Source organism: Cydia fagiglandana, chromosome 13, assembly GCF_963556715.1.
Source record: "Cydia fagiglandana chromosome 13, ilCydFagi1.1, whole genome shotgun sequence".
Taxonomy (NCBI): Eukaryota; Metazoa; Arthropoda; class Insecta; order Lepidoptera; family Tortricidae; genus Cydia; species Cydia fagiglandana.
Window position 1 is genome coordinate 19,879,824 of NC_085944.1, and position 23,250 is coordinate 19,903,073.

At 42.2% G+C, this 23,250-nt stretch overlaps 1 protein-coding gene across 1 annotated transcript; it reads left to right on the top strand.

Annotated features, from left to right (window-relative positions):
• Positions 1-979: 979 nt before the first annotated feature.
• LOC134670389 (odorant receptor Or1-like) lies at positions 980-22,276 on the top strand. Its single transcript, XM_063528216.1, has 8 exons — positions 980-1,147; positions 1,866-2,079; positions 3,565-3,675; positions 4,284-4,482; positions 20,832-21,011; positions 21,325-21,429; positions 21,815-21,970; positions 22,161-22,276. Exons 1-8 carry the CDS (start codon positions 997-999, stop codon positions 22,218-22,220), a joined length of 1,176 nt encoding a protein of 391 aa, XP_063384286.1. The 5' UTR covers positions 980-996; the 3' UTR covers positions 22,221-22,276.
• Positions 22,277-23,250: the final 974 nt, after the last annotated feature.

Genomic DNA, 23,250 nt, shown 5'->3' on the forward strand with positions numbered 1-23,250 from the left:
TATTAGGTACATATCTACCTACTTAGATAAACACAAAAAAAATGCCTTCTAAATAATATTAGTCAAATCAAGTTAAAACATATGTTAAAGTTATTTATTTACTGACATTGTATAAGGAACCCTAACACAGTAGGGTACCTAGTAATTAAATCAATCACCAGTAAACACTGGGTTGCGTTTCGTGGGCCGTGTTTAGTGGGCCCGAAAGCAAGGCGGTGGTTAGACTTTCATTATGTGTGTGTTCATAATTGCGCGCTCTGCTATTACCTACCGCCTATTACCGCACGAGGATCGCGAGTCGACAACCATTGCACGTCTTCACTTATCAATCAGTTATCATTGATAGCATCCTTTTTAATTGAAGGTTCTTTTGAAGATGCCTTTATTCCGCTCGTGTAATAGGGGTCGCGTGAATCATGAGTAAAAATGTAAGTACAAGACCTCATAATTATAATAGTGACACGTACCTACTCTAAGTTAGCTTTATGATGAGAGGTATATTGAATAATGTCTTGCAAGTACAATCGCAAAGAAGATCCGACCAATGCATCCCTTTGCATATAAGTTTATATGGGTAGTAGTAATATGGGAAATTACATTTACCAACCACAGTCTTTATACCAAGAACGAAATAGTATAGGTACATACTATTTCTAAAGTTTAGGTAGGTACTCTCATCTTTGTAAAAAAAACTCTTGTACCTACTTCTAACAGTTTATCAATAGTTATAACACGCACCTGTAAAAATAACGTAAAACATGATATTAAACTTGTCCTTGAAACGCTGTGACCTCATTTCAAAGATGTCTGAGGTGTACCATCTTACAATGTATTTAATGGCTCATTAAAAGCGTCTCTGAAAAAATTCCTGAATAGGCGGCAAAATGTTGTGCGCCCCTGAAATCTGTCGCGTAAGCACTTATTATAAAGACATACAACATTTCATTTTCGTATTGACTCAGTTCAGTCCAGCCATCGTTAGGGAAATAGCAGAAAATGGGCATTATTGAGAAAAACGTGAATTTTTCGGTGAGCGCGTCTCTCACCGCGCTGAAGCTGTTCGGGTTCTGGCCACCGGAGAGCCTCACCAGAGAGCAGAAGATTTTCTATAATTGCTATGGCTTTCTTTCCTTTATGTTTTTGTTAGGTATGATTTTCAGTTTTAAAATGTCTCGAAGGTATCCTTTAACCTTCAACATAGCAGGGCCATTACAAATTATTGAGGAAATTTCGTGATCATTATTTTTGTTTCATTAAACACTAACATCTCGGTAAAATTTTCCAATTAATTTAGGTGTTGATGTTGGTACACTTTTTACTTAATTATTAACTTAACTTTTGGCATAAGTATATCTACTGGATGGGATGGGGCCTGTAACAGGAGCACAATAAAGTTAAACCATTGGCTGCACTCCTCAAACTGACTGACCTACATTTGTTCAGCGACTTTTAAAAACCGGTCAAGTGCGAGTCGGCCTCGCGGTCCAACTACCCAATTACCCTACCCAATTTTGAAGAATGAATTGTTTTATGTGGAACGTGAATGAAATGTAAAGAACCCGTAAAATCAAAAACTCAGTAATTAAGTCCGACTGACCCTTGACTGCACATTTCTAATAGGTTTTCCTGTCATTTATTAAGGTAAAGAACTAATTTGTGTATTTTTTCAAAATTTTAGATATTATAACCCTACTTATACGCTCTGACTACGCTAACTTTGCAGTATAAATTCATACATATACTTCAAGTTCCATTTACACTTGGCATGGAAAATATGCGTGGTTCGAGTCTAGTGTCTGTCTGTCTGTGTAGTGTAGGTACTTCGATGATACTTTCAGCAAATTTTCAAAAGCTATATGTCGTAGGGACATACCTGATCATCCAGGTGGTGGACCTGTTCCTGATCTGGGGCGACGTGGCGCTGATGACGGGCACGGCCTTCGTGTTGTTCACCAACCTCGCGCAGACCACCAAGATCGTGGCTGTGGTGGCGCGCGTCCGCACTCTGCGCCCTCTAGTGAGCAGCGCGAATAAGTTGCTGGCGGCAGAGACGGGGCCGGGCAAGGAGATCGTGGACAGGTGATTACAAGATCTTGCTTGTGGTGCCTGCCGCTCGCAACCAGCAGGTGATGATGATTGCAGCAGGGGCAGGACCTTGCAGGGAGCTAGATGATAAGTCTGATTGCTGAGAGGTGACCAAATCGTTACCTTTATTAATGATAACTATGTTTAATATGTTCCTGCCTTACTTTTTTTTTTCATTTTCATTTATTTCAGCATATAATAAGCATTATAGTGTCGTACCAAAGCGCTTATGTACTAGTCACATCAATTAACATAAAATAGTTATTTACGATACAAGTGCGGAAAAAAGGAAATTCGAAACGGATGGCGATAAATTAAAACACTACCGAAGGGATACACGTGCGAATTACTTATTCGCACGTGTATCGTAAACGTTCTATAGTACATATGGCCCTTTAAATTTTTGACATATGCACGGAAAGTGCTGTTTCCCGTACTAGTGCGGGAAAGTAGGACCATATGTAGGTACTGTAAAAAAACATTTAGTACACATTATAAACACACCAAATTAGTTCAATAGCAATTCCATATAATTATCCAATACTTGGACAAATGGATGATTGCTGGCTGTCCAATCTTCGGAGTACGGGTTCCATCCGTCGCGTTTATTAACTGGGACTTCTTGGCTTACACACTTCTGGTCAGTCATTAGGTCAAATGAGATGGTAATTAAGTGATGATAGTTTTCGAGAATGCAGTACATCAAAAATTTAGAAATATATGTATAGTTTCTATATCGGTTTTGTTAAATTTTATGTAAGATATGTTTGTGGGGAGGAATTAATTGTCAGGAAGACCGTCACGGGCAAGTGCCTACTCTCGTATCTGTACGCCGTTCAGACACAGTCGGACAGAAAGAGCTTTAATCCTTTAGTTCTACCGACCAAGCAAAGCAAAAGTTAAAAGCGACAAAAGAGCTTTTAGATGTCTTGCCTTATAGACGGTCTTCTCCATATACAGTGTGAAAAGATAAGTCGGGCCCTGGAGGGAAACTACCTTAAATCCTTAAGCTGGCTCATTTTACTTAAAGGAGACATTCCTTTATTTTTAAAAAGAAACAAAACTGCATTCAATGTATTTTTCAATTTTTCTTCAATTTCGCTTGCCTAAAAAAATCTTGAGTACTAAATATTAGATTTTATGGATATTTTGTACGACAGACGAGTGTAAGACCTAATGTTTCTTGGAGAAATGTTATCATTAACATTAACTGTATCGACTAGTAGAATAAAATCGCGAGTTTTTATTTTTTGGAATTTTCAGTCGGTTCGAGTCCCGGGCGAGGCAAGCGAGTTTTAGAAAATCTTTGAATGCAGTTCTGTTTCTTTTCCAAAATAAAGGAATGTCTCTTTTAAGTAAACTGAGCCATCTTAAGGATTTAAGGTAGTTTCCCCCCAGGGCCCGACTTATCTTTCCACACTGTATATAGGTATACCTTGTAATGTTCTTTATATTTTTGCTAACTGAGACGTATTGTAGTTGCAACCGAGAGACGCGGCAACAGCAACTGCTCTACTTGTGCTTGACGACGGTGACGGTGGCGGGCTGGGCCGGCAGCGCCGAGAAGAACCAGCTGCCGTTGCGCGCCTGGTTAGTGTTTACACACCTACTAATTATACGTGATGGCCACGGGTGGTAAGGCCTTTATCTCGTCACGCTTGACGTCGAGCTCTGTGCGTATCCTGGCTTCAAATTCACGCACGTCTGCATAATATGCTTCCACTGTGGACGGTCACCAGCGAGTGGCTATGATTTAGATTTAGATTGTTGGCTCTATATGAGCTCTCTTCATATGCCGCTTCAACATATCTTTGAACCGCAGAAACTGGCTGGTCACTTATAATATGGATCACTTCATAATCAGTAGCAAATTTTACTGAAAATATCATCAGGTGGTATTCTGACAGTCAACGTTCTTGATGTACATAATGTACATTTTTGTTGGTCAACAGCAAACTGAGTAAGAAAAGCCAGTTTTGTTAATTGTCAGGATAAGGTGATAGATTGATACGCAAACATTAGGTTAGGCCAGGAACAAAAGATGACTGATCTACAAAAAAAAGTTTAAATCATTTTTGTCGAAAGATGGCAGTAAATGTACTGACTACACTACATAATTTACTTTGACAATATTCCTCTAGCCTAAATTCTGTGTGCCTATATATTGTATTCTGTGGCTATCGACATAATTATAACAGGTACCCGTACGACACGTCACTGTCCCCGGCGTACGAGCTGACGTACCTGCACCAGGTGGGCGCGCTGTTCGCCGCCGCCTACCTCAACGTCGGCAAGGACACGTTCGTGGCCTCCCTCATCGCGCAGGCGCGCTGTCGGCTGCGGCTCGCCGCGCTGCGCCTGGCCAGCCTCACGGACGACCTCACGCCCACCGTGCAGGTATCTCTCGCTACCTCAACGTCGGCAAGGACACGCTCGTGGCCTCCCTCATCGCGCAGGCGCGCTGTCGGCTGCGGCTCGCCGCGCTGCGCCTGGCCAGCCTCACGGACGACCTCACGCCCACCGTGCAGGTATCTCTCGCTACCTCATCGTCGGCAAGGACACGCTCGTGGCCTCCCTCATCGCGCAGGCGCGCTGTCGGCTGCGGCTCGCCGCGCTGCGCCTGGCCAGCCTCACGGACGACCTCACGCCCACCGTGCAGGTATCTCTCGCTACCTCATCGTCGGCAAGGACACGCTCGTGGCCTCCCTCATCGCGCAGGCGCGCTGTCGGCTGCGGCTCGACGCGCTGCGCCTGGCCAGCCTCACGCCCACCGCGCAGGCACACCTCGGACACTGGCGATCAAATGTATGAAACAAACGCGTTCCTACGCACACAGTCTAAGCTCGTGTAGGTGAACGCGTACCATGTTTGTGTGAGTGAGATAAGACGTGCTAGGGTTCTCGCCATTTTGTTGTCAAGTTCGATGACCTCAATGACTCAAAACTCATTGCGTGAATTAGGAAGAAATAAGAATCGTATTATGCTAAGCTCGATTTATACAATATTTTCCTATTTTGAATCAGTATAAACGAAGTAAAGGCTTGGCCACACACAGAGCGCGACGCAGCGCCGCGTCCGCGCCGCGTGATGCCGACGCGAAGCCTGGTCAAACAGGGCGCGCGCCGATCGCGCCGGCCTCACGCTCTCAACACGCCCTCAAGGCGCGCGTGAACGCGGCGCGGCCGCGCGGGAACGCGGCGCACCGCTCGCTGCTTAACGTCCGATCCTACTGACGTGACCTTGCGAGACGCGGCGGGCCGCCGCGTCCGCGCGGCGCAGCGCTGCGCACGCGCCGCGTGGACGCTAGGGGCCGCGCGGCGCGGGGCGCGACAGAAGCGGGGCGTGATACCGGCGGGACGCAGTCTGTTTGACGTCGGTAACCTGTTAGCATGTGCCGCGGTCGCGCGGCGTGGACGCGGCGCGGACGCGGCGCTGCGTCGCGCTCTGTGTGTGGCCAAGCCTTAACAAAATTTTTGTAAGGAAATTCAGGCCACCAAAATATTACGTAAGTTGAAAACATGATTTTTTGTTCATATAGTAGTGGACCCTATAATGGACGTGGAACCAGTAATGGGACAAAAAAACATAATTCCTCTAAAATAAGTATCTAAAAGTAGTTTAATAAACACTGGCTGTATATTATCATAAATAAGAGTCCTAGAGCTGTTTCAGTTTGAAGTTTTATTATATTTGGTTGTTTTTTAAGAAATTGGCGTCAACCTAAAAGTTGTCGTGTCACTGAAAAAAAATACCACTACGAATTCTTAACAACTTCGCTAAGAGAGGTGAGTTAATTTATTAAATTTTAATTAATTAATACTTGATGAAAACTAGAATGTGTTTTGTTAATTGCATTTATCATGAGATAAGGTATACAACACACTATGTTGTGACTCCACAGATGTAAAAAAATAGTGGTATTTGGCCCAATCCCATTATAGGAGCTGTAAAACTGCGTACCCAGTGCCGGATTTAGACATTTGCCGCCCGTAGGCTATGCCGATTTTGCCGCCCCTATCCGCCTGGCTTATAGGTTTTCTAGGTTGTATCTGTAGCTCTACTATGAGTTCCGTGAATGACAGTCGATAGTGAGAAAGTTAAGGAAAATGTATGGAGTAATTGTACAGTGCCTCTACCGGTCACGTAAAGAACTAAAAATTTCAATTTGTACCATGAGTTACAAACGTTTTTACGCGAGTTTTCCATACTTGCCTAACTTCACACCTAAAACGCTCTCTTTCTAATTATATAATGAAAACTGAGCCAGAATTATTCTGCGTAAATACTTTACGCGAGTAAACGTGACAGATGTTATGGAAAAATACGTGCGTTTCCAACGTGACATTTCTGTCACCTTGTAAACACAACAAATACGCAGATTTTTCACGAATATTAATGCAATTTTCAACGTAATATGTATAAATTTATAACAGTATGTGAACTTCAAGCAAAACTTTAAAGGATAAATAAATTAATAGTTCGATAAAAGGCTGATTTAGTACAAAGGTAATGAGTTATACTTGACATCATATTTTCCTATTTCTACTGCTACATTTGCGAAAATTACATTGCTTACGAGCAGTTTTTGGTTTTAGGCAAGAAGCTGATTGAAAATAACATTTTCATGAAAACCCGGATTGCATCATGTATGCATGCGTATGCATGTAGAAGTTACATATGTATTAAGAATTAAGGCTCAATACAAGGAGCGGTACATAGATATGTTGCTGTTTTTGTAGCTGGGTGCACATAACACATAGTAAGAACATACCGCAAGACCTATTATAATATTTACACAAGAATTGCTACGTATTTTATTAAGCATTATTATCTTAAATAAAATAAAACATACAAATGTTCTGTGAGTTTATTTATTTTTCTTTAAGTACTAAGTAAGTATTATTTTATTTTCCGTTGTTCAAATTATTGTGTTTGGTACCTAGGTAATCGTTTTTCATGTTAACTTGGTAACAGGAAATATAAAACTTTCTTCAAAAACTTTTGCTGGTTGTTCAGAATCTGAAAATTTAAATAAGATTTAAACACATTTATTGCCAAAAACCCGCTGCGTGGGTTCATTTTGTATTGGAAATGGGGCGCTTGGCACTGAAATAAAATTAAGATCGCTATTAAGGTCATACGTAGGGTCTGTGCGGAAAGAGAAGAGTCGTAGGTATAATGTATGGGCTCCCCTAAATTTCACGACTCTTCTCTTTCCGCACACTCTATTAGATAATGTTACTTAGCAGTAGGAGACGGCCGCTGTCATGATGCGGACTGAAGCGGACCATTATAATACATACCTATTTTAATATTTTAACTTTTAAGATTTCTTCTCATGTGTGTACTATTTTCGTCATAGGTAATAAAATAAATATGTAGCCAAAAGTAGCCTGTATAATCGCGCCGTATACTTTGCTTCCTATTTTTTAACACGCAAAGTCATAATTTTAACTCGATTATTAATGATGTTTACGTAATTATCATATTTTGCAATTTTTGTCTTGAATACAATATATTTTAATTTATACATTGTTTACTAACATTGATGTGTTTATTATTTTCGTAACTATGGCAACGTCAAGTCTTAAAAAAAATGTAGAATGAAGGTTGAGTCAGTAACATAGTGACAAAATTGGTCTTAGAGCATTTAATAACTGGAGTGGCCATTGAGTGCTTACTGTTAGGATTTAGGATTAGGGTTCCAAGCAGGAAAGAAAAGCTTGTTTTAACACCATATAGGTAATGTTTATTAATCTCAAGCAAGACTACATAGTAATGGCGTCTCATACGAGAAGAAAGAACACCTATATTTGTTTTATATTGACAACCGAATAAATCAAATATCATAGTCGTAGTAGTCTCGAAGGTATACTCTTTATTTTTTTGTTGACATTATTACTTATCCCTCTGCCGAAAAACTTGCACAATTGTGCAAACTTTTGTATAGACTGACATGGCTATTTGTACGTTACGTACAAATCATGTAGAAATAGCAATACATTTGACGTCCCCTCCCCCGCAAAAATCGGTAGACTGTTTTGTTAAGAAAATGACAGCGATGACATCTCCCTTCTAAATGCTCTTAGTGGATGGTAGAGGTAAGGAATAGAATCTCCATGTAATTAATAATGAAAAAGTGTCCGTCAAAAACCTTAAGAGGGAAGTATACTACTTAATCGTCCATACAAAAAGAGAAAACGTTTTTCCACTTGTTAATACGGTTATCTTCCATTCTCCATGATTTTTAGTACGGTATTGATAGAATGAAAAAAACTAGGTTTATGTGTTTTTTTTTTTTTCGCTAATCTAGAGAGATTTATAAAAATTATAATAGCTAACAGCGTGCCCAGTTTTTGCAAATATTCTCCCATAAAGGAGTTTTCTCATAAAGTCATAAAGGATTCTCCTTACCTCTACCCTCCATATTCACGGCTACCATCAGTATATGTAACATTACTTTCTGTGCATCTCACTTGCACTAATATGCGAGAGCGAGATGCATAGATAGTAAATTACGTAGACGTGAGAAAATGTGTCAATTTTGTTATTTAGTTCTTTAGGTGAATCCTAGAGGCGCTGTATAAAACTCCGATATAACTCTTGCTCTGTTTTTTAGTATACTTAGAAAGGGACAGCATCGTTTGGAGTGGAGTGAAGTTAGGTACATAAGACCGTAAAGAAACGTAAAACGTGACTCACGGCACGTTTATTCACTGAAAGTAAGTGAGAAATACTCTGCCAACTGATGGTAGAGGCACTGATATCGAGAGCACTCTATCCTGAGTTTCGGCATGGGGTCGGAACAATTTAGTGAGATTCAACACCACGAAGACACAAGAATCGCCGACCATCCCAAATTTACAATGTAGTCAGATGAGTCCCATAAAATGTAGGTATTTAAATGAAAGCGCGAGCGTAGCGAGCGCGAAATTTTTTCGAGAAAATAAAAGGTACATTTTTAGAGATGCGTACTTCAAAAGGAAAAAAACGGAACCCATATACACACAGGATCACTTTGTCCGTCCGGCCATCTGTCTGTCTCAATATAACGGGTCTTGACATGACAGAGGGCGGCAAAATCGACAAATAATGCTTGTTATTTAAATTTTAAATTTTACATATAAATAGGGGATCGGCAAAATTCTGGTCGACCCTATCTGAACAGCAAATAAAACAATTTTGACCCAAATTTGCCGCCCCCTAAAATCTGCCGCCCTAGGCTTCAGCCTACTCAGCCTAGTGGTAAATCCGGCACTGTGCGTACCTCCTATGATGGGACAAATGACAGAATGATGCTTGCTATGCCATAATTTCATGTTTAAACAATACAGAAATAAAATGTAGTTAAGAAATATGTCAATCAGGGGGTATTCTCGGACCTCGGATAAATTAATATCGTTTTTCCAAACTTTTATTTAACTTGCCCTGTTAGTTAGTGTGGGTCCAATCTTGGTAGCTGAATTTGAGCCACTTTTCGATTTCCGATTCAGTTGAAATTTTGTGTAAGTACGTAATTAAGTATGCAAATCGGATGATAATGCAATATTATGATAACATGGACCTGATCTGATGATGGAGACAGGAGGTGGCCATGGGAACTTTATCGCATTAAACCCTAACTAATTGTGTTAGGGTATAATTAGAATTGTCTCAATGGATCTAATCCAATAATAATTGGCTGTGGAAAGAAAAATACATTCAGCGATAAAAGCTTATACCAAAAATTGTTTTATTTTGCCGTAATTTATTCCCCATTTCAATATTTTATACTGATAGAGCAATGTCCATTATAGGGGGCCCATTACTGGATCCACGTCCATTACCGGGGGCCCATTACTGGAACTTTGGTGTCCATGACTGGAGAAAAAAAGCATAAGTTTTAATTTGTTAAATATGTGGAAACTAATTGCAGTATCTTTGATACAACACGCCTAAAACATGAAAGACGGATAGGACTTTCATCTTTTAACACGCTAAGCGGTAGACCATTTACATGTATAAGGGAAATATCATAAATACTCCAAATTTCCTCTTAAATGTCCCATGACTGGTGCTGTTACTATATAGATATTGTGTTGTTTTCAGTGTGATCTGTTAGTTTTTAGGGTTCCGTACCTCATAAGGAAAAAACGGAACCCTTATAGGATCACTCGTGCGTCTGTCTGTCCGTCTGTCACAGCCAATTTGCTCCGAAACTACCGGACCAATTTAGTTGAAATTTGGTACACATATGGAATTCTGTGACCCAAAGACAAATATGTAACGACAACAAATGAATTTTAAACATAGGGGCTACTTTTGGGGGGTAAACGATAAAATTAAAAAACAAAGTTTTGAAAACAATATCGTGTTATATATCAAACGAAAGAGCTCATTGTGAGAATTTCAAATATATTTTTCTTATAAATTTACAATAAAAAGTTTAGAAGTTATTCAAGAAAATAGACTCAAAATGACCATTCTCCTCCCTCTACCTCCGAAACTACTGGGTCTAAAATTCTGAAATAAATACACAAAATAGTCCTTCACCTAAATATGACAGGAACACCTATTTGAAATCTAGAGTCAAGCGTGAGTCGGATTTAAGAACAAAAATGCAGTTACGTTTTTTTAGGGACACAGCTGCAATGGTTTTTAAGTGAAACGTGATGTAGACAGCTATTGCGAAGGCCCTAGGCCGATATCCGCATAAGGCCGAAGGCCCGAAGCGTCCCGAAGAGGCGTGCCTTTAGCTTCATGCGTGAGTCGGACTGAAGACAAAAAATGCGACTAGGCTGCATCTGGCACACAGCCGCAATGGTACTTGTAGGACTGATTGATTAGGTTACTAATATTGCGTGTTTTAAAAACCACTATACAGGGTGGCCAAAAAAAAGTGTATTCCCATTGCCCACGTGCAACCCCGAAATCGCAAAGAAAAATTCGGCTGTTTCATACATTTTGGCTGGTCCGGTTTCTATGGGAGCATACATTTTTTTTCGTGATTTCGGGGTTGGTCCCATACTAAACCAACTTGAAAATGGCCAAACCAACGATGTAAATACCATTGCAAATGCTTTCAATCGACATTTCTTAAGCGTAGGGAAGGCATCCGATGACACTGTATGCAGCAAACACATGAGAAATATGCATAACCTAAAGATTGAAAACTGTAACTCCATCTTCTTAAGTCCCATAACTGAATTAGAAATTGTCCAAACAGCAAAGAACCTCAAAAACTGCAACTCAAGTGGACCAGACAACCTCAATACAAAATTTGTAAAAAACAACATAAGCTTTTTATGTACACCGTTATGTATAATTTTTAATGAATGTTTAGAAAAGGGTATTTTCCCTTATATTCTGAAAAAAGCCAAAGTCGTTACGATATTTAAAAAAGGAAGTCGTGCTGAACTGAACAATTACAGACCTATATCTCTTCTGTCAGTAGTCTCCAAAATATTTGAGAAATGCCTAGCTGTAAGATTGGAAAAGCATTTTGAGAAACATAACCTGTTCACTCCATGTCAGTACGGTTTCAGGAAAGGGAGGAACACTTCCCATGCTGTAATAAGTCTAGTTACTGAGGTAATGTCCAACCTGAACAATGGGCACCAATGTGGAGGGGTGTTCTGTGACTTGACTAAAGCTTTTGACTGTGTTAGTCACAAAATACTCCTTAACAAACTTGAGTACTACGGAGTTCGTGGTACAGCCCATAGTCTTTTTGAATCTTATCTAACTGATCGTTCACAATACGTAGAGATTTCGTGTGGAGATAATATTGAGACATGTCGTTCTGACGAAGGTGTAATTAAATACGGGGTGCCACAGGGTTCAGTACTTGGGCCCTTATTATTTCTTATATTTATTAACGATTTACCAGCAAATCTTACTCACGGCTCACCCTACTTGTACGCCGATGACACTAGCATAATAATAAATGCAAACACCGCTCAAGAGTTCTGTTTACGAATCGAAACGTGCTGGAAGGAACTTGAAAGTTGGTTTACTTGCAATGGTTTGAAAATAAATTGTGGGAAAAGTTTTTACACCATCTTTCGGCGGAGCTCTAGAAGTAATGATTTAAACTGTAATTTGCCTATAGAAAAATCTGATTGTATTCGATTTTTGGGAGTAGATCTTGATCCATATCTGAAGTGGCATAACCAAATACAAACAGTATGCAAAAGATTGGCTAGTGCATGTTACTCATTGAAAAGCATTTCAAAAATTGCAGACACTAATATCTTAAAAACTGTTTACTTCTCATATTTTGAAAGTATAATTAGATATTGTGTGGAAGTTTGGGGTAACGGCTCAAATATTAATTCAGTGTTACTCCTGCAGAAAAAGGCTCTACGACTCATTACTGGATCCAAAATCCAAACGTATACCAATTACCCACAGAGATATGTTCAAAGACCAAAAAATCATGACAATCACATCAATGTATCTCTATCGCATATGTGTTTATGTCTACATAAATAGGAATAAGTATCCCACATCTGGTGAATGTCATAATTTCAATCTGAGGAACAATAAAAAATAAGTTTAAAAACTAAAACCCGACTACTGCAAATCGCGCTCTAAAAAGTATGAAACAAGATAGAATTCTTATCTAAAAATTATCGAACAGGGAATATTATAAATGTTACCATTTTTTCAATAAAAAAATACAACGTAATATAATTTACTATTTTTTTATATATTTACAGAGATTCAGAGGATCGCCGTGGTCGTATGCCACAATTATAAACTTTAAGGTAAAGTGGCATACGACCACGGCTATCCTCTGAACCTCTGTAAATACATATATATAAAAAATAGTAAATTATATTACGTTGTATTTTTTTATTGAAAAAATGGTAACATTTATAATATTCCCTGTTCGATAATTTTTAGATAAGAATTCTATCTTGTTTCATACTTTTTAGAGCGCGATTTGCAGTAGTCGGGTTTTAGTTTTTAAACTTATTTTTTATTTAATTAATTTTGGGGTCATGATTTCGTTACTAACTATTTGAAGTCACTTGATATTACTTTTGCGAGGGCGGGCGTCCGTAGTATAGAAATGCATGCAGAGAGCCGCATAAATCGGGCTACGCCCGACTCCTTTGGTATGAGGGCGCCGAAGGCTCCCGTCTTTGGAACGCGTACGTCGGGCTACGCCCGACTCTTTTAGTATGAGGGCGCCGAAGGCGCCCTGCCTTGGAACGAGTACAGCGAGCCTAGTATGTCGAGCTGCGCCCGACATTTTTAGTATGAGGGCGCCTTCGGCGCCCGGCTTTGGAACGCGTACGTCGGGCTACGCCCGACTCTTTTAGTATGAGGGCGCCGAAGGCGCCCGGCTTTGGAACGCGTACAGCGAGCCTCGTACGTCGGGCTGCGCCCGACTCTTTTAGAATGAGGGCGCCTTCGGCGCCCGGCTTTGGAACGCCTACGTCGGGCTACGCCCGACTCTTTAAGTGTGAGGGCGCCGAAGGCGCCCGGCTTTGGAACGCGTACAGCGAGCCTCGTACTTCGGGCTGCGTCCGACTCTTTTAGTATGAGGGCGCCTTCGGCGCCCGGCTTTGGAACCCGTACGTTGGGCTACGCCCGACACTATTAGTGTGAGGGCGTCGAAGGCGCCCGGCTTTGGAACGCGTACAGCGAGCCTCGTACGTCGGGCTGCGCCCGACTCTTTTAGTATGAGGGCGCCTTCGGCGCCCGGCTTTGGAACCCGTACGTTGGGCTACGCCCGACACTTTTAGTGTGAGGGCGCCGAAGGCGCCCGGCTTTGGAACGCGTATAGCGAGCCTCGTACGTCGGGCTGCGCCCGACTCTTTTAGTATGAGGCGCCCGGCTTTGGAACGCGTACGTCGGGCTACGCCCGACTCTTTAAAGTGTGAGGGCGCCGAAGGCGCCCGGCTTTGGAACGCGTACAGCGAGCCTCGTACGTCGGGCTGCGCCCGACTCTTTTAGTATGAGGGCGCCTTCGGCGCCCGGCTTTGGAACCCGTACGTTGGGCTACGCCCGACACTTTTAGTGTGAGGGCGCCGAAGGCGCCCGGCTTTGGAACGCGTATAGCGAGCCTCGTACGTCGGGCTGCGCCCGACTCTTTAAGTATGAGGGCGCCTTCGGCGCCCGGCTTTGGAACGCGTACAGCGAGCCTCGTACGTCGGGCTGCGCCCGACTCTTTTAGTATGAGGGCGCCTTCAGCGCCCGGCTTTGCAACGCGTATGTCGGGCTACGCCCGACTCTTTTAGTGTGAGCGGCGCCCGGCTTTGGAACGCGTACAGCGAGCCTCGTACGTCGGGCTGCGCCCGACTCTTTTAGTATGAGGGCGCCGAACGGCTTTGGAACGCGTACAGCGAGCCTCGTACGTCGGGCTGTGCCCGACTCTTTTAGTATGAGGGCGCCGCTTTGCCGCGTACAGCGAGCCTCGTACGTCTCTTGTAGGGAATGTAGGGCTGTTTGCTACATTTTGGCTGATCTGGACTTCTATACCTATTCACTTTATAAAATATTGCAGATCATTAAAAAACACCATGTTTATAGTGGCCAAACAAATTTCTACCTTCTTGTATCGCCTTAATCGGGTAATACGCGGATAGAATTCAGAGCGCTTATAGATTCGTAGTTCGAATTACCTACCCGATAAATTTATGTTTTATCGGGTTCATGTAAGCAAAGCCGGGTGCAAAAGCTAACAATATGTGTATATTTGAAATGTGCTAATTGAGCTCTTTCAAATGATATACAACACGCCATCATTACTTATTTTTATTTTTTTGGTTCGTCCCTTTATGACCTCTAGAGGGCGCCGTGTTCCTTTTTTTGTGACGTCATATAGCCTATAACCAGCGGACGCTTAAGACGATTCGAATGACATATCGTTTGTCAAATTATAATGCGTACTTTAGGAGTTCTGAGGGAACAAATGAACATACATACATACATACCCACATACATACCGGTCAAAATCATAACCTTCCTTTTGCGTTGCCGTAGTCGGGTAATAAAAAAATACAACGTAATATAACTTACAATTTTTTTATATATTTACAGAGATTCAGAGGATCGCCGTGGTCGTATGCCACGATTATAAACTTTAAGGTAAAGTGGCATACGACCACGGCTATCCTCTGAACCTCTGTAAATACATATATAAAAAAAATAGTAAATTATATTACGTTGTATTTTTTTATTGACAAAATGGTAACATTTATAATATTCCCTGTTCGATAATTTTTAGATAAGAATTCTATCTTGTTTCATACTTTTTAGAGCGCGATTTGCAGTAGTCGGGTTTTAGTTTTTAAACTTACTTTTTATTTAATTAATTTTGGGGTCATGATTTCGTTACTAACTATTTGAAGTCACTTGATATTACTTTTGCGAGGGCGTCCGCAGTACAGAAATGCATGCAGAGGGCCGCATATATCGGGCTACGCCCGACTTCTTTGGTATGAGGGCGCCGAAGGCTCCCGTCTTTGGAACGCGTACGTCGGGCTACGCCCGACTCTTTTAGTATGAGGGCACCGAAGGCGCCCTGCCTTGGAACGAGTACAGCGAGCCTAGTATGTCGAGCTGCGCCCGACATTTTTAGTATGAGGGCGCCTTCGGCGCCCGGCTTTGGAACGCGTACGTCGGGCCGGGCTACGCCCGACACTTTTAGTATGAGGGCGCCTTCAAGGCGCCCGGCTTTGGAACGCGTACAGCGAGCCTCGTACGTCGGGCTGCGCCCGACTCTTTTAGTATGAGGGCGCCTTCGGCGCCCGGCTTTGGAACGCGTACGTCGGGCTACGCTACGCCCGACTCTTTTAGTGTGAGGGCGCCGAAGGCGCCCGGCTTTGGAACGCGTACGTCGGGCTACGCTACGCCCGACTCTTTTAGTGTGAGGGCGCCGAAGGCGCCCGGCTTTGGAACGCGTACAGCGAGCCTCGTACGTCGGGCTGCGCCCGACTCTTTTAGTATGAGGGCGCCTTCGGCGCCCAGCTTTGGAACGCGTACGTCGGGCTGCGCCCGACTTTTTTAGTGTGAGGGCGTCGAAGGCACCCGGCTTTGGAACGCGTACAGCGAGCCTCGTACGTCGGGCTGCGTCCGACTCTTTTAGTATGAGGGCGCCTTCGGCGCCCGGCTTTGGAACGCGTACGTTGGGCTACGCCCGACACTTTTAGTGTGAGGGCGCCGAAGGCGCCCGGCTTTGGAACGCGTACAGCGAGCCTCGTACGTCGGGCTCCGCCCGACTCTTTTAGTATGAGGGCGCCTTCGGCGCCCGGCTTTGGAACGCATACGTCGGGCTGCGCCCGACTCTTTTAGTATGAGGGCGCCTTCGGCGCCCGGCTTTGGAACGCGTACGTCGGGCTACGCCCGACGCTTTTAGTGTGAGGGCGCCGAAGGCGCCCGGCTTTGGAACGCGTACAGCGAGCCTCGTACGTCGGGCTGCGCCCGACTCTTTTAGTATGAGGGCGCCTTCGGCGCCCAGCTTTGGAACGCGTACGTCGGGCTGCGCCCGACTTTTTTAGTGTGAGGGCGCCGAAGGCGCCCGGCTTTGGAACGCGTACAGCGAGCCTCGTACGTCGGGCTGCGCCCGACTCTTTTAGTGTGAGGGTGCCTTCGGCGCCCAGCTTTGGAACGCGTACGTCGGGCTGCGCCCGACTTTTTTAGTGTGAGGGCGCCGAAGGCGCCCGGCTTTGGAACGCGTACAGCGAGCCTCGTACGTCGGGCTGCGCCCGACTCTTTTAGTATGAGGGCGCCTTCGGCGCCCGGCTTTGGAACGCGTACAGCGAGCCTCGTACGTCGGGCTGCGCCCGACTCTTTTAGTATGAGGGCGCCTTCGGCGCCCAGCTTTGGAACGCGTACGTCGGGCTGCGCATCGTCGCTGCGTCGAATTACCTACCCGATAAATTAATGTTTTATCGGGTTCATGTAAGCAAAGCCGGGTGCAAAAGCTAACAATATGTATATATTTGAAATGTGCTAATTGAGCTCTTTCCAATGATATACAACACGCCATCATTACTTATTTTTATTTTTTTGGTTCGTCCCTTTATGACCTCTAGAGGGCGGCGTGTTCCTTTTTTTGTGACGTTATATAGCCTATAACCAGCGGACGCTTAAGACGATTCGAATGACATATCGTTTGTCAAATTATAATGCGTACTTTAGGAGTTCTGAGGGAACAAATGAACATACATACATACATACCCACATACATACCGGTCAAAATCATAACCCTCCTTTTGCGTTGCCGTAGTCGGGTAAAAATAGACTAGCATGTACAAAATCAAGTTATGTCCATTTTAATAATAGTATTAATAACATGGCAATCAAAATTTTTAACAAGTTAACTCAGGACATAAAAAATTGTGAAGATTTTAGAATATTTAACAAAAAAGCAAAAGAATATTTTACTAATAGACCGTACTACTCAATCAATGAATTTTTCGCGAATGCACTAGATTAATTACCATTGAAATTATTGTACTTAACGATTTTAATTTACTGTTACTGAATGACTTATATGTACAAAATAATTTTAACCTTAGAATAAGCAATCTTAGCATGTAAGTACCTTAGAGTATATTTTATAACTATATTTGCATGTATTTATATGTGAAAAGCAAATAAATGATCTTATTCTTATTCTTATTCTTAAAAGTTGCTTAGTACGAGGGACGTCTGAAAACTTCTAAGCCTAAGATACAAAAACACAATTTTCAAAGGTAAATCACTGTTTATTTTTCGATATAATCTCCTCCCAAATCAATGCACTTTTTACATTTTTTTTATAGTGCTTTTAGCCCATTAAAAAAATATTCTTTATTTTGCCCTTCAAAATGCTCCTCTACGGCCGCCTTCATCTCTTCGTCACTAGTAAATCGCTTTCCCCTCAACTCTTTCTTCAAATTATTGAATAGAAAATAGTCGCTAGGGGCTAGGTCGGGGCTGTACGGTGGGTGGTCGATTTCGTCAAAGCCAACTTCCTTCAAAGCACGCCTCGCAACATGAGCGGTGTGGACGGGTGCGTTGTCTTGCAAAAACAAAATTCCTTTCCTTAGTTTACCTCTCCTTTTTTCAACTATTGCTTGTCGTACCTGTCTTACAAGATCTGCATAATAAAGTGCATTTATTGTGGAACCCTTTTCTAAATAATCGATTAAAAGAATACCATCACAGTCCCAAAACACCGTAGCCATTAACTTAGAGGCCGACTTTTGCACTTTAAATTTCTTCGGCGGCCGTTCCCCCTTCTCAATCCACTGCATTGATTCGGACTTACACTCCGGGTCATACTGTCTGATCCATGTTTCATCGACAGTTACTATTCGGGAACAAACTTCGTCTATATTATCTTCGCACAAGTCTAAAAACGCCTGGGAAGTTTCAACACGACGTTCTTTATCGAAGGCAGTAAGCATTTTCGGCACCCAACGAGCACTAACTTTACTCATGTGCAAATGTTCGTGTAAAATTTCTCCGACTCGTTCTTTACTTATACCTAGGACCTCAGCTATTTGCCAAACCTTAATTCTTCTATCTTCCAATACCAACTTTTTGACTTTGGCTACGTTTTCTTCGGTCACTACCGATATTGGCCGCCCTGAGCGGGGGTCGTCTTCGATGGATTCCCGCCCGAGTTTAAATAAACGACTCCACTTTTTGACTGTGGCATAAGAAGGCCCAGAAGCACCGTAAATAATAGCCATTTCCTCAAAAATACACTGCGGTGATTTTTCACTTTTTGTAAGGAACTTAATTACAGCACGATGCTCAATTTTCGTAATATTCGCTGGTAATTCACAAAGAGCATATAATCACTACGTTTTAAGAGTCGGCACTCTCGAACAATCCTCGAACCGAATTATGAACGTACATATCCCAACACACCAAATACAGGCTTAAAGATCTCACATCCAGGCCATAATTGTTAAAAAAAAAACCACACACAATACTACCAACACAAAAAAAAACAACGCTAGGGCTAACAATACATTTTGAGAATCACGTGGATTAATAAAATAAAAGAACATTATATATATAAACAATTTTATTTTACATGATAAAAATAACATAGTTTATTATTCAAGTAGGCATATTACAATATGCTGAATTCGCGCGCATTCTTTTTTAATCTGGTCCCTTTTTATTGAAGGCACTGGATGGAGAATGATTTCCACAAATGAACTTGTTTCCATTCAGCTTTTGAATAGGTAAATAAATACGCCAAATCCTCATTTCCTTTTCCTCAGCTTTACCCATAATCGACATCTGAAATAAAGAGATTATCGATAAATTCGTAAAAGAAGTAAGGTCGTATACTATTCGTGTCATAGGTTACTTAGTTTTTTACTTAAAAATACTTTATTCACAAAATATTTTCGTTTTAATCATGGATTGTACACAACTAAAACTAATTAAATTAGTAACTGTTAACGACTCAAAGTAAAAAATGAAAATATTGCATACAAACATCAGTTTACCGACCTGTTCGGATCAAGTGGAAATTTGGCCAAAAATGCGTCAGTAGTTAGTCTTCTTACACACCCACTACAAACTTCATATTTCCTTAAAGATTTGGCCCCCATTTAAATAACAGCTAAAGTTATTTTACCAATTACAATAAAAAATAACCACGTATTTCCACGTTCACGACAATTCAAATGACGTTTGACGTTTTACTACCAATCATACCAACCTAAAGAAAAGTAAGTATAATACGTCTATGTTAAAAGCAAGTATGGTATGTGCCACCAAAATTCAACAGCAGTCATTTTAATTCGATAAGATTATTTCTATACCTCAATGTTGGTAACAAGTACGTTCTTAATTTATCAAAGTATGGGGTGTCGATGGGCTGGTAATTCACACATTATGTAGTTTCTAGTTGAATATCTCGAAACAGAATAATAAAAATCTGACATATTGTTTTCTTAATAATTTATTTTTAAATGGCCTTTCTAGCGGCCAGTATCATAAACACATATACAACCTCGAAATACCTTAGGCTTATAAGTTTTCAGACGTCCCTCGTATAATCTCAAAACCTCCTTGGCTACGGGAATGCACTTATTTTTTGGCCAACCTGTAGGTATTATCTGTAGTTGTAGGAAGCATGACCCGTCGGACGCTCCGAGTTTTCAGCTCTATGCGGAGCTCGGTCTTCAGTCTTCGCATTTGGACACTTGTATTATTGTTCGGCATTTAATCTTCAGAGTTGTAGAGATATAAGCCACCACGCCAGAAAACTTCATGTTACATCTGGTTTTTGATTGACCCATTCGGGTTTTTCAAGACGTTTCACTCACGTCACGTTACACGTATCTACAAAAAAAAATTTTTGAAAATTGTGTGATGTACGGAACCCTTGAAACGCGAGTCCGACTGGCACTTGACCAGTTTTTATAAATATTTGTTCAATATTTGAATATTTTACGTGGCCTCCGCTCTGCGCACCGCGTCGTCGCGTCCTTGCCAGCCGGTAACTGTGAGGTAACCGAGAGCGGGTGGGCGGCACTTTCAACGGGAGGCAGGGAGTGTCCATACTGTACGTTAGTACTCTTTATTATACTGTGGTGCAGGTATCTCTCGCTACCTCAACGTCGGCAAGAACACGCTCGTGGCCTCCCTCATCGCGCAGGCTCGACGATCTCACACCGGACACCCCGAACGCTCAGGTTGTTATTTATACTGCCTAATTGTTCACGTGTATAACACTTGACTATCACATTGTAACCTGGAATTTGAAATCACATTTTCAAAAAAAAGAACTCTTTTAGGGCACTCTGACTGCGGAGCAAGAAGCAGAGGTGTGGTCGCGGCTGGAGGTCGCCGCGCGACGGCACCAGGAGGCGCTCCAGGCGGCGGCGCAGCTGCAGGCCTGCTTCTCCGCCCCTATGTTCGCGCAGTTCGGCGTATCCATGCTCATCATTTGCGTGACGGCCTTCCAGCTCACCGCGGTACGTGGGTTACAGACTAGTATCTTTATGACCAAAAAAGTGTGTCCACAATGCGCGTTGGACTGACCGTATAAGATCAGCTTTGTGGGCATTGACCTTTGATCACAATCACAAAAAAAAATTAAAAATAGTTTATTGATACAGTGAATCTTATGATTAGACAATGCATGCAATTTGATATATGTGGAAGAGTTGCCCTCAAGTCTCAAAAGCTTTCGCTTTAAAATAAAAGTGTATGATACAAAGAATGTAGGTATCTATAATATACAATCATTTAGTGCAAGGTGTTTAATAAATGTTATTTGTCTTACAGCAAACTGGAAACTTGGTCCGTCTGGCGTCGATGGGCACGTACCTATTGAACATGATGTTTCAAGTCTTCATATACTGTTATCAAGGCAATCAGCTTTCAGAAGAGGTAATAAAGTATTGTTTATTATAAACACTTTTACAAAACAAACTTAATTTGACCTCCGCCGAATTTGTTTAGATATGTCGTCGAAAAATCGATGTTAGCGGTAGGCCCTCAGTAGCCCAGGGGCAAAGTGATCAAAATAGTTTGGGCATATGACTCTGTTCGCCTTGTACTTCTGACGGAGAAATTACGCGTGACGAGCTAAAGGCCGGACCACGTGGTCATCACGTAGGTATGATGACGACGGAGGGGTGGTGACTTGCAGCAAGTGCGGCCGTACATTTGCTGCAAAGATTGGCTACGTCATCAGTCACCTGAGAGCGCACCAGCGACGCTCTCAGCGGTAGAAAATTAGCAGCTTGTGTATTGTATTGCATAATGTATACAGAGCATAGACATCGCGACGGCGGCGTATTCGTGCGGATGGACGTCGTGCGGCGTGCGGCTGCGGCGCGGCCTGCTGCTGGTGATGGTGCGCGCGCGCAGGGCGGCGAGACTGTCCGCCGGCGGGTTCGCGACCTTGTCGCTTGCCTCTTTTATGGCAGTTAGTATAAACAAACACACACACACACACACACAAACACAAACACATCGTCGCTGTCAGCTTTACAACACTCTTAAACAAACAACATCATCGCTGTAACATATTTCACTGTGAATTACTTGATCGTTGGTGTTAACAACTTATATAACTAAGTACACATATGTACATGAATTATTATGCATTGTTGCAGATAGTGAAGACCTCGTACTCGTTGTTCACCGTGCTGCAGCAGGCCGATGAGCAAAAATGAACAAACAATGTACCTACTGCACTACTTACTCGTAATATAACTACATGAGCCTAGAATTTCATTTATTTTATTACGTGCTCCCTTTTTCCGTCCCTGAGGAAGCTAATTAATGAAAATTACTGATTACTTAAGCAGTTAATCTAATAAATATTATCATTAGATTAGCATTATCATCACTTGCTATCGAAGCGAAATATTATGTTTAGAGTTAGACCAAGAAAAGTCTGCAACGATTTTATAGTAAGGTGTTATTTTGTCAATTTCTATGAGATTATCTACGGCGAATCTATAAGGGTTCCTAGTTGACTACGGAACCCTAAAAAAATTATGTTACCTGTTCTCGCAACTCTAAGCATGGAATAGAACCCATCAACCCACGCTGCAAAATCTGTGTATTAACTGTATGATGGTTCTCATGACTTATCTTGATATATGATGTTCGAATACGATTTATTCGTAACATATAAATGAAATATAATGATGACTATAAAGATAACGTTGCGGATTAGTCGGCGAGTTGACTTGAGCAGCTATCTAAGGTACCTACTTGGAGTGGAGTGCAACACGAGTCCCCGGCGTGGGCGGGGCAGCGCGTCACGTCGCGCCGCCGTCGCCGCCGCGCCTGCCGTGCGCTCGACGTGATTCCGATAACGGTTCCTATCTACAAGAGCTGTACCTAATACTGTACCTACTGTTCTTTGGACATTACTATTTATTTATAGGTACCTACCTAATTCTAATTACCTGTGTCGCGTCTGTCTGTTTACGCTGTTCTTTACTTAGCGAACATGCTATGCTATGTTTCTATTTAAACTGCCACTTTAAATAATTAACCTGTCAATAAATAGGTAGTATACACAAATTAAATATTTAAATAAAATGACTAGCAATTAGCTGAACAACTGTGCGACGTGGACCAGGTAGCTGATAACCATTAGTACGAGTACCTAGTGTATTTAATGCACGGAGGACTAGTCACTAGAGCCACACATGTATCCATTTCATATGTATCTCTCAGTTACTTAAAGGT

Excerpts from the sequence above, each read along its gene's own strand:
- LOC134670389 (XM_063528216.1), top strand. The coding sequence starts at position 997 with ATGGGCATTATTGAGAAAAACGTGAATTTTTCGGTGAGCGCGTCTCTC. Across the intron at positions 3,676-4,283 it reads CAGCTGCCGTTGCGCGCCTG|GTACCCGTACGACACGTCAC; the intron begins GTTAGTGTTTAC and ends TAATTATAACAG. Across the intron at positions 21,012-21,324 it reads CGGCCTTCCAGCTCACCGCG|CAAACTGGAAACTTGGTCCG; the intron begins GTACGTGGGTTA and ends TTTGTCTTACAG.